Raw genomic sequence first — 12,958 nt, 5'->3', positions numbered from 1 at the left:
AATCAGACTGGAGCCTGGTGTTGCCATCCGGTTTCACCAGTCCTCAGTCAAATCGTCCAACCCATGCTAGCATGGAAAGCGGACGTTAAACGATGATGATGATGATGATGATATCCAGCTCAAAAACACTCCCTGTTTTATGCTGAAACTAGCCAGATCCAACTTGTCACACCTACCCTACAATGTCATTTAAAAAATAAACCATTACATCATTGAAATTTCAAAGCTATGAGATAATACATGATTAATTCAAACAATATGAATAAATAAGCCTTACATTTGACAGAGTAATCTGAATGCTAAAGGGTTAAAGGTTTGTCTATGCCCCTGCACACAATCTGCCTCTGACAAATCTCTACCCCAACAACTCATCTTAACACTCACCTTCCTTCACCTGTGTTCATCATTCACTACCATCCCCTCTCCTCTGCTAAGTCTTTCATTCTCCTTTCATACTTTCATGAAATTACCTGCACACACTCTGTCTCTAATATATCTCTTCCTCCTCCACATCATATCTTCCTAACACTCCCCCTGTCTCCACCTTTTGTTCACTCGCTACATTCTCCTCCCTTGCATCTCTCACAATATTTTTTTGCACTTTTGTGAACTTACCTGCCCATTCACCCTATCCAACCCTCCATCCTACTTAGCTTATATACCCCTTCCTCTAACTTGAGGGTACACTCGACACATCTTCATCATCACCTTCTCTCTCTCTCTCCCTCCTGTTTCCTTTTCCAGCTGGAGTAGCCATTTATCCAGGCCAGATTAAGAGGCATAGAGGCACAGAACAGCCCGCTCATGAAATTAACGTGCAAGTGGCTGAGCACTCCGCAGACACGTGTACCCTTAACATAGTTCTCGGAGATATTCAGCATGACACAGTGTGACAAGGCTGACCCTTTGAATTACAGGCACAACAGAAACAGGAAGTAAGAGTGAGAGAAAGCTGTGGTGAAAGAGTACAGCAGGGTTCACCACCATCCCCTGCTGGAGCCTCGTGGACACCTTTAGGTGTTTTCGCTCAATAAACACTCACAACACCCGGTCTGGGAATCGAAACCGCGATCCTATGACCGCGAGTCCGCTGCCCTAACCACCGGGCCATTGTGCCTCCGCCCTCATATATATGTAATTCAAAATATAAATAATAATAAACCATAAAATAAATTTTAATTTTTCAAAATGAAACAAAGCTAACTCTTAGATGAAGAATAATTATCATTTTTGTATACTTCTACTTTAATTATATATTAAAAGTTTTCTACTTCCTTTTTAATTGTAAAACCTTTGATTAAATCCTCAAAATTTATCTCACATAACATATCTGCTTCTGTACTGAGTAGAGATAAGGTAGCCCAAATATTATTTTAGCAAATTTAAAGTGATTTCTTTTGTGCTGTAAACCATTTACCATTTCTCTGGTGTCTCCCTTCCCTTTGTGCTTATTTTGCTTAATGGTTAATTCAGTGTTGTATGCATCTTCTCTACATCAAGTCACCTGTTTCTCTTTCTCGATCATACTCTAAGCTCTCATCACCTGACACAAAGCCACCTCCCTCAATACTACTCCCACCCTCTGTTGAAGGGTCATGTCTTGCAAGTTACTTGATGACCTCACTGGTGCTGGTGCCATGTGAAAAGCAACCAATATACTCTGTGAAGTGGTTGGCATTAGGAAGGGCATCAAGCCATAGAAACCATGCTAAAGTAGACAGTGCGGTGTGGTGCAGTCTTCTGGCTTGCCAGCTCCTGTCAAACCATCCAACTCATGACAGCATGGGATATATATATGTTAAATGGTGGTAGTGGCAGTGGTGGTGGTCATCGTCTAAATCTGTATATAATAATGGTTTACATTCTAATTGATGGCATATATTTCAAAACCACATGTTCTCATTGTGTATATTTTAATAGTACATTCTTTGTGTTTTTTTTCCCTCTCTTCAAGTGATGTGTACCGTTCCAACAAGTTAGTGAGCAACTTCCAACAGATCTTAGAGAATATCTTTGAGCCATTGTTTGCTGCTACAAATGATCCTAAGAGTTATCCTCAGTTACATGCTTTCCTTCAGTATGTAAGTATCCTGGTGGCCCACAATTGCTGTTTTCCCTTTTATGTGTGTGTATATATGTATATATATATATATATTCTGGTCATCATTGACTGTCTTTCTTTCAGCATGGTCTCCCCCAATGCTGTATGTATATATATTCCATTACCATTGACTGTCCTCCCATCTGTATATATATATATATATATATATATATATATATATATATATATATATATGTAGTTTTAGGGAAAAGAACCAAGGTTCAGGAACTCATCAATGAAAATCAACTGTCACATATAGAAAAATTAATGATTAAAATCACAATAAATGAGTATAATATAATAGAAAGTAAATATCATAAGATAAAGATAATAAAATGACTACACGTGTTTTATCGATGAGTTCATGAACCTTGGTTCTTTTCCCTAAAACTATATATTTATATATATTTTACTCTGTAAAGCTCAATTTAATTTTAATTTTTTATAAATTGATTTTAATTGAGTTTTTACCTGTAATTTTGGATTTTGTCTCTAATAATATTATATATATATATATATATATATATATATATATATATATATATATATATATATATATATATTCTAGCCACCAATGGATGTTTTTTCTCTGTATGTATGTATTCTGGCCACAACAGCTGTCTCTCAGTATAAGTATTCTGATCACTCATACATGCACACAATGTATGTATCTATCTGTCTGCCTATGTTCGTTCGTTTGTTCTTTCTTTATAAAAACTAGAAAGGAAGGAAAATACTAAATTAATATTTTTAACCTTCAGTTTACAATATTAAATAAATATAGTATTATGTACTTCTATTATTGAGATTTTTGCTTTTTTTGTGTGTGAAGCCTATGGACATGGGATTTCATAGATTTGAGATGTTAAGAGATACAGAATTGAAGAAGGCTAGTAAAAACCACCGTATTTATTAAATGTGCTCCCACCCACTGTGCCATACTACCACACCTTCTTGCTATGCCCTCCCTTCTTCCTGTTCTGCCACCCTTATAGATAACTAAGGGTAAGTAAACATATATTTCATACCCTTCTGCTGGATCCTTCTGACTTCCTACTTAAGCCTTTCTGCTGCCCCCTTCCACCACTACTCTCCAGGTTGTTTGCTGCACCCATCTGGAAAGAAAATAATACGGGTGCAGGCATGTTATGCATATGAAGGACGATAGTTGGGTAAAGGAGTGTTGAGTGATCCAAGTGGGAGGAACCTGTGGAAGAGAAACCCTGGAGAAGACATGGGAAGAAGTGGTCAAGAACCGCATAGAGACGACAAAGATCACAAAATGTGGTGAGTTGCCATGCTGAAGACCTGTACTATGCATAGAGAAACAGGCTTACAAAAGTAATGATGATAACAACAACAGTGGTAACGACATTGATGATGATGGTGATGATGATAATTAGTGCTTTGATCAGTTTTGAACCATTTGGATATGGCCATGCTAGAGCATTTTTGTATTATGCTGCCTGTTGTAAACTCTTATTTTCTTTATAAAAGTGGTGGGGGTTGATGGAAAAGAAGGAATAAAGAAAGGGAGGAAGTTGAGTGAGTTGCTCTTTGTACTGGCAAGATTGGTCTCTGTCTTTCTCTCTCTCTCTCTCTCTCTCTTTGCAAAATGAAGACTGTAGGAATCCTTCATAAGTTTTAAAAAATTTCTTGAACTCTGATGTTTCTTGTTATTTGATTCTTGGCTTTTCTTTTATAGGTTTCAGGTTTTGATTCTGTGGATGATGAATCGAAATCTGAGCATGTGGTGTTTGATGCTGACAGTCCTTTTCCACACAACTGGACCGGTGATGAGAACCCACCATATAATTACTACTTGTACTATATGTTTGCTAACATGACCGTCCTCAATCAATTCCGCAGGTCAGCTTTATCATTGTTACTACTACTACTACTATTATTATTATTATTAAGGCAGCGAGCTGGCAGTATTGCTAGCATGCTGGATGAAATGCATAGTGGTATTTCACCCAATGCTGCATTCTGAGTTCAAATTCTGCCGAGGTTTTCTTTGCCTTTCAACCTTTTGGGGTCAATAAATTAAGTACCAGTGAAACACTGGGGTCAATGTAATCAAATAGTCCTCCACCCCCCAAATTTTATATATATATATATATATATAGACAGACTGACAGATAGATAGAATTATACAGTACTGAACTAATACGGCAAGCTTGGGACTGAAAGTGTTCTGGATTTTCCAGTTTTCTGGAGACAGCCTAAATATACTTACAATATGAAATATACTATGAAAAGTCAAAAGTTAAATTGTATTTAACAAATTCAAATAAAGATGCTTCTAAAGTAGAGTCTGTTTGATATTTATTAATCCACTTAAAATTCTTAAAATATATCATACTGTATCGTGTAGTGTTTATAGAGTGAAATTTAAATGAAGAAAAGTAAAGAATATGATTTTATTTAACAGATACAGGTACAAATTAATACATTTCTAAAGCAGAGTATGTTTAGTCTTTATCAATTCACTTTAAAAAAGTGTAGAACAAAACTATTTTTAACAAACCATATGCAAATTAACTAATTCAAAAACAGCGTCTACTTAATTCAGGGTACAGTATATTGCATAATATTCCCGGATTTCTGGATAAGAGATCTGGTACTGTATGTGAAAACAAACATCCTGAGATCTGATTTCATCCCTTCTCTTCATATATTTCTTGATTTTCATCTAGAAGTGTCTGGTACTCACTCACACCCCACCTAAATACTACACACACATGAATTCCTTATATGTATCTGAATTTGCAGACCTGTCTAACCCACACTAACATAAGACAGTGGATACATCTATTACATATAGTATATTTCCATCCCTTGTTGTTGTTTCAGAGAACGTGGTTTCAATACATTTGTTCTTCGGCCACATTGTGGAGAAGCTGGCAATGTGACTCACTTGGTGGCTGGTTATATGCTCAGTGAAAGTATTGCTCATGGACTGGTCCTCAGAAAGGTAACTGAACACTCTTATATATATTCATACCAGATATATCTGTCTTTGTGGAGGCGCATGACTTAGTGGTTAGGGCATTTTGGCTTCATGATCGTAAGATTGTGGTTCCAATTCCTGGACTAGGCAATGTGTTGTGTTCTGGAGCAAAGCACTTCATTTCATATTGCTCCAGTGCACACAGCTAGCAAAAATGAGTAATCCTGTGATGGACCGGCATCCTGTCCAGATGGGGAATATGTATGCCATGGAAACCAGAAAACCAGCCTTATGAGTATATGACTTGGGAAGGAACTTTATTTTATTTTATATTTATCTGTATGTCTCTGTATAGAGTGTGTGTGTGTCTCTCTCTTTGGTGTCAGTTAGTTTGACATTTGCACACATACGAGCTTCTTTCAGTTTCTGTCTACCAAATCCCTTCATAAGGCTTTGGTCAGCCCAATGCTATAGTAGAAGACACTTTCCCAAGGTGCCATGCAGTGGGACTGAACCCAGAACCATGTGCTTGGGAAGCAAGCTTCTTAGCATACGGCCATGCCTGCGTCTATGGATGCTTGTTATGAAAGTTGCTGGGCAGGTTCCATTCCACTGTATTGTATTTTGGGTGGGTGTCTTCGATGATAACTTCAAGCTGAGGTTATCGTAGCAGACACTTGCTCTTGTGAGTGAAATTTGGTAGAAAGAAACTGTATGGGAACAATACTGTTATTAAAATGTGAAGAATCTGTAGAACTCATCCAAACTTTTTATTTTGTCATTTTATTCACATAGTTTAACCCTGATTCTTTGATATAAACTTTCTATATAAAATGGTCTAAATTAAATTTCCATGTTAATTTATGTTTCAATTATCAGCTTAGAAATGACCAAGATGTTTTAGTAAATTCTTTGTTAATTGAAATAAAGAGGGTGCATTTCAATAGAAATATGGTAACAAAAGGGTTAGGCATCAAGAATTATTAACAAGTGTTAGCTCTACAACTTAATGTCATTCTTGCCATCACAAAATTTGAAAACAACAGCCAATATTTGTAAATTAATGGCATCATTCTTTTTTCAAATAAGAAAAAAACAAGCAAACAAACAAAACATTCTGTAAGACTGACATTTTGGCAGTTTGTTTCATGAGTTTGGTCATTGAATCTTATTATTATTTGTTTCTCACTAGGTTCCAGTTCTTCAGTACCTCTACTACCTGGCTCAGATTGGTATTGCCATGTCACCACTCAGCAACAATTCACTTTTCTTGAATTACCACAGAAATCCTTTGCCGGAATATTTTGCCCGAGGACTTAATGTTTCCGTTTCAACAGATGACCCTCTTCAGTTCCACTTCACAAAGGTCAATTTCTCTTCCTTTGTTCTGTTATCCATTTTTTGTATTATTCATTGAATGAACAGTATCTGTTTATCTGCCCACTAGTATTCTGTTTGTCTGTCTGTCTCTCTCTCCTCCCTACTCATATGTAAATCTAACTCTCATCAGTCTTGTTAATGAGTATTCCACTTTTCCAAGCAACTGAACTTATTACTCACTGAGTCATAATATAACTGGCTGAGTATACCACAAGCACTTGTCTTGATAACATAGCCCTCAAGAAGTATCAGCAAGGCACTGTGTGTTTGCGACATAACCGGGCCCTTTATATTACAGTTACACTCCATCAGACAGGTATACATCCAGTTTCCTTCTACCTAGTTTCCTTCACAAAGCTTAAGTTAAAACAAGGTTTGGACTGAAGGTAGATACAGAAGGTGCTACACAGTGAAAGAATGGTTTGAATGTGAGAAAGAAATTGAACTTCACTAAAACCATCCAAGGACCAAGCAGTTGTATTAAATTTACCCTCCATAAAGATTGCTGGAAGTTAAAGAGTCAAAACTTCAGCTGATGTGTCTCTAACGTTATCATAACTTGATCCCTTCTTTTGATTTTACTTGCAGGAACCTCTGATGGAAGAGTACAGTATTGCCGCCCAGGTGTGGAAGTTAAGCACTTGTGATATGTGTGAGATTGCCCGCAACAGTGTTCTACAGAGTGGATTCCCTCATGAGGTTTGTTTACCATTGATATAACATTGTATATATGTGTATGAGATATTCCCATATATGATGATACTATTTATCTTGTTACACTAAAAATGATATATAAGTATGTATGATATTCTGAATAAGATACCTTGTACTTTGATATTCTGAATAAGATTTCTTGTACTCTGAACACTGAAATATCAGTGGCCTTTTAATTTCTAATATTAAATACCTTATAGTCTTGCTAACAATGAAATATCAATAGTATTCCAATCTGTAATACTCAATAGCTTGAATTCACATACTGTTCATGTGTGGTACTGTGTATTGCTACCTACATTTGATATGTCAGAGACCCTCCCTTATATGATACTATAACTTGTACTTTCACTAACAATGATATCTCAGTAAGATTCCCCTCTATAATGTTACTGTGCTCAGACTAACTCTCAAACATTTCAATGTGTGATACTAAGTACATCATATTTGCACTTTGCAATGATTCATCAGTGTTATTTCTATTGTACTCCATATTACATCGTACTCTCATTACATATTGTAATGCATATCCATCACTGTTGTTCTATTAATGATGTTGACATGATGTTATAAAGACCAACTCAAATATGATAAGAATACCAATATTAACCTGAAAATCTGGAAAGAACAAGTAGCATATTGCAAACTCTAGCATCAGACTGTCTTAACTGCAGCAAAACTATTTGAACAAGATCATTGCAAAAACAAAGAGGGCAAATGACAAAAAGAAAAAAATCCACTTATTTCAATCAGTTTTGCCTCCAAAAGTGTTGCTTGTGTGGCTGCCTGTTGCAAGGATCAGTTTTGTTGGCCATCAGAAATATCAACAGAACAAATAAGAAAGAAGAGGAAGAATGAAATACAGGCATCCCCCATGTTATGGAAACATTGCTTTCCTGAAAATCTTGCCATATGGTGTCATCCTGTATGTGAACCTCTTTTTCCCATTGATTTCCTTCTTACTGGGAAATCAATGAACATGAAAGTCAGTGGGAAATACCATCCTCAAGTATAATCCGCACTTCTTTCCCAAAATTTAAAGGTCAAAATTTCTAGTGCGTACTATATACGAGGTTAAAAATGAAAAATATTTTCTAAGCAAAATTTTCTAAGTGATAAATATGTAAAGGCAATTTACTTAATATATATTTTTCACTGACATTATTACTGTTTCTTTATTTTCTGCAAAGTTCACAAAAAAGCGACACGTTTGCACTATGTTATATATACAATAATAATAAAGGACGTTATATAAACCTTCTTGGTTAGAGAAGGGGTGCATATTATACACAAGGTTTAGGTTTTCCATAGGTACAGTCCCCTAAAAATACCCTGCATATTATACTCAAGGGCAGACTATACTAGAGGATTTACGGTATATTTTACTTTGTGGAATTCCACATAATGTTGCAATTTTTCAAAAATCCAGCGCTTCCTTAATGGAGGATCAGAGGACTGAAGTATTCTGGATTGTAAAGCAGTGTATCAGAGAATGGTACAATTACACTTAGTGATTCTGAAAAGAAAGAGGTATGTAAGTGCTACTACCAAAAGCTATTAAATGTGGAGAATGTATGCAAGAAAGAGGGCCTTCCCAACATGGATGCAACACAGGGACCAGCTATCCTTGTCAGAAGTACATATCCATATGCATACACAATTATAAGGTTAAACAGACAGATAGACACACCTACTCACACACACACACACACATGTATACATACCATAGACACAAATAAATTTACACACACACCTCACACAGAATTTAGAAACTAGTTTAGAGCAGGCAGAATAAAAGAGTTAATATATAGAACTAACTAGTTCAGTCCACTTTAAGATCTGCAAACAAACTAAAAAGTTTATAAAAGGAGTAGGAGGCTTTTCGAGCATTGAAAATAGCAATTAACATATCCAACCTATTCAACATACCACCACCACCGCCATCATCATCATCATCCATTTAACACTTTAGCATTCAAACCTGCCATATCCAGCCAAAATTATTTCACATGTTTATAATCTAGCCCCCCCCCCCCACACCAACCCTACAATATCATTCCAAAAATTAACTCAAAGCTATGAGATAATGCATGATTAATCTAAAACAGTGTGAATAAGTTAGCATTAATTTTGACAAAATAATTTGAATGCCAAAGGGTTAAACACTCATGCATATTATGTGCACTCATCTACACTTTTAGTTGTTTTTCTTTTTTTGTTTTTGTGTTTTGGTTTATGTCCTCCTCTTCCTTCTGTCCTCACTGAACTTAGAAGCTTTGTAAGTTAATGTGAGCTTTGTATTTGATGCAGGTCAAACAGCATTGGTTAGGCCCTAATTACACACGTGAAGGAGTTCCAGGGAATGATGTGACTCGCACCAATGTTCCAGACATTCGAGTGGCATACCGCTATGAGACGCTGGTGGAAGAGTTGCAGTATATCTGCCGTGGACTGCAAATTGGTAGCACAGAGAGCATCGAAACTGAGTAGAAGATATTAAAAAAAAAACATATAAACAACCCCTTCTTCATTCCCCTAAAAATAATTTCTATTGCTATTGTTTAATAACATTAAAGTAGAGATATGTAATGATATATATATATATATATATATATATATATATATATATATATATATATATATGCATGTGTGTGTGTCTGTGTGTTATGTATGTATACTTATGTGAATGAGTGAGTGTATGTGTATAGATATATACATATATATACACACATACGCACACATGCATATATATGTGCATTAGGTTAACACATTTATGAATTTAGTTGTGTATGCGAAGTCTTTCTATAACATATACATATATATATATGTAACGCGCACACACACACACACACACACATATATATGTACATACATACACACATGCATTATATGTGTGAGATAGGTGTGTGTGTGTGTGTGTGTGTGTGTGTGTATATATATATACCCACATGCATGTACTGTATATATATACCCACATATGCATGTACTGTATATATATATATATATATATATATATATATATTCTTTGATGCATACAAGATGGCAAACTGGCAGAATCATTTTTTATGTTCGAAAAAATGCTTAGCAGCAATTTTTTTCAGCTGTCTATATTCTGAGTTCAAATTCCACCAAGGTCATCTTTGCCTTTCATCCTTTTGGGGTCAGTAATATGAAGTACCAGTTAGGTACTGATCTCAATGTAATCGATTACACCTTCCCCTTATTATATCTGGCCTTGTGCCAAAATTTGAAACAATTGACACATAGCATTGCAGTTGTTTTGTTGACTCTCCCAAAATTTGTTAAACTGTTGGTTAATGATAATAATATTAATAATATTAAGAAGAAATAATAATAATAATGATAATCATAATGCAGGTTAAAAATAAAAATAAATCAAGTAGCAAAGTGTTGTTTTGTCCTTTTTCTTCAGCTTTTATATCTAGTTATCATACTATTGTTGTTTTACTACTACTACTACTAGCATGAAGATGATGACCACCACCACTAGCATTAGTAGAAGTGGATTCTTGTAGAACTAAAGTAGCAGCAGTAATGGTGTCTGGGCCTTCTTGGCCACTTGTCTCACAATTTATATTTTCAGTTATTGTCATCATTATCATCGTCATTTAACATGCATTTTTTCCATGCTAGCATAGGTTGGATCATCATCATCATCGTTTAACGTCTGCTTTCCATGCTAGCATGGGTTGGACGATTTGACTGAGGACTGGTGGAACCCGAAGGCTACACAAGGCTCCAATCTGATTTGGATAATTTGACAAAAGCAGACGAGTCAGAGGGTTCCACCAGGTTCTATGTCTGCTTTGGCATGGTCTTTATAGCTGGATGCTCTTCCTAATGCCAACCATCAGGTGCTTTTTATGTGGCACCAGCACCGGTGAGATCACAAAGTAACCACAAGATAAGACCCCCCCCCTCAAGTGACTGGGGTATAGAATGGAAAAAGAAACTATGATAGTGGGAGAGGATACATGACTTGCCTATCTGAAAGTGAGAGAGAGAAGGAAAGAGATGTGAGGTCCAGATACAACGTGAATGTGAGACAGAATAGGAAGTGCCCTGAGTATTACAGATGATTAGAGATAGGGAATGAGTTGGACACAGTGGATATCAGTTTAGTGTTGTGGGAAGTAAAGAAAATAGATGAACAGTGGAGGAAGACTGGATAGAGCCTCAATTCTGCTGACATGGATGGGTCTTCACAAGCACAACATAATATTGTTCATCTTGATCTACCATCATCTTCTCTGAGAGGTTCAACATCTTGAAGTCAGTTTTTACCACTTCATTCCATAGGCGCAGGAGTGGCTGCGTGGCACCTTGGGCAAGTGTCTTCTACTATAGTCTCGGGCCAACCAAAGCCTTGTGAGTGGATTTGGTAGACGGAAAACTGAAAGAAGCCCGTCGTATATATGTATATATATATATATATATGTGTGTGTGTGTGTGTGTGTGTGTGTGTGTGTATATGTTTGTGTGTCTGTGTTTGTCCCCCCCAACATCACTTGACAACCGATGCTGGTGTGTTTATGTCCCCATAACTTAGCAGTTTGGCAAAAGAGACTGATAGAATAAGTACTAGGCTTCCAAAAAATAAGTCCTGGGGTCGATTTGCTCGACTAAAGGCGGTGCTCCAGCATGGCCACAGTCAAATGACTGAAACAAGTAAAAGAGAGTAAAGAGAGTCCTCCTAGGCCTACCTCTTCCATACATTCTTTCCACATTTAGCAATCGGCATTTTTTATACAGCCTTCCTTATCTATCCTCATTACATGACCAACCAGCACAGTCTTCTTTAGTGCACACCATAACTGATGTCCAATTTTACTCTAAGCACATTTTGTCATACATGCACACTGACATTGCATAGCTATTGGACCATACTTTCATTTCTTTCAAGTCATAAGTTCTTCTCTTCCCTTCCTTAAGTTCCCTCCAATGAACATTGGAGGGAACTTAAGGAAGGGAAGAGCTCATCAGTTCTGTACCAGCACGCTGAGCAAGAACACGGAGGCTCACTCAACAACATAGAAATTAAAATCTTATCCACACATAGCAGAGACGCAGCACTTAGACAAATTACAGAAGCTACACACATAATAGAAGATAAACCTAGCCTGAATAGGAAACTGGAATGGAACACTAACACACACCCCTAACAAACCACAACATATGACAATAAATTCCTCGTAAACCAATAACAATATGAACCAAATATAATATAATACAATACATAGATAAACAAATGGAATTAAATACTACATACGTTAATTAAATTAAATACAAAAAAAAAGTAGGTATAAACACATGAACAAATAAATAAATAAAAACAAAAAGATAATACAGGCACTCCCCATACATACACATGCACTTACAAAACATAGACACACATTGAGGGATACGCATGCGTAGACACATACAATAGGAATACAAAATGGCTGATAGTTAGCAAGGTGGGACACACATATGAAAGAAGAAAGCAAAGGACCACTGATGAGGTCACAGAAGTGTGACGAAAGAACTCTGGCCGAAATAGGATTAATGTAATGTAATGTAATATAAAGCTGAAGCAAATTAACACCAAATATACAGTGTGTGTGTTTTTATTGGCTAAACTGGCAATATGACCATCCCCAAGTACAACAATATATATATATATATATATATATATATAATCAGAAAATAGAGAAAACCTCAGATTAACAAACACATTGAATGGACCACATTTATAGCTTATCTTTTAATACAAAGCATGACATAACAAAATAGGTGACGTAACATATCTT

The 12,958-nt window shown here is 36.2% G+C and overlaps 1 protein-coding gene across 24 annotated transcripts in view; it reads left to right on the top strand.

Moving 5' to 3' along the window:
• LOC106874804 (AMP deaminase 2) overlaps window positions 1-10,556 on the top strand; it is a 210,989-nt gene extending 200,433 nt beyond the window's left edge. For 12 of the 24 annotated variants that reach the window (XM_089338197.1, XM_089338193.1, XM_089338191.1 and 9 more), the window contains 6 exons: window positions 1,955-2,081; window positions 3,807-3,970; window positions 4,958-5,078; window positions 6,247-6,420; window positions 7,023-7,133; window positions 9,459-9,690. In XM_089338197.1, coding sequence (XP_089194323.1) covers window positions 1,955-2,081; window positions 3,807-3,970; window positions 4,958-5,078; window positions 6,247-6,420; window positions 7,023-7,133; window positions 9,459-9,638 — 877 coding nt within the window. In that variant the 3' untranslated portion in view covers window positions 9,639-9,690. Of the gene's footprint in view, window positions 1-1,954; window positions 2,082-3,806; window positions 3,971-4,957; window positions 5,079-6,246; window positions 6,421-7,022; window positions 7,134-9,458 lie in introns of all 24 variants that reach the window. The other 12 variants (XM_089338194.1, XM_089338200.1, XM_089338198.1 and 9 more) reach the window with 3 other exon arrangements.
• The last annotated feature ends 2,402 nt before the right edge of the window (window positions 10,557-12,958 follow it).

The sequence above is a fragment of the Octopus bimaculoides genome, chromosome 20, assembly GCF_046866305.1.
Source record: "Octopus bimaculoides isolate indiv1 chromosome 20, ASM4686630v1, whole genome shotgun sequence".
Taxonomy (NCBI): domain Eukaryota; kingdom Metazoa; phylum Mollusca; class Cephalopoda; order Octopoda; family Octopodidae; genus Octopus; species Octopus bimaculoides.
The sequence above is the reverse complement of the archived record's forward strand: the minus strand, read 5'-3'. Positions and strand labels throughout refer to the sequence as shown.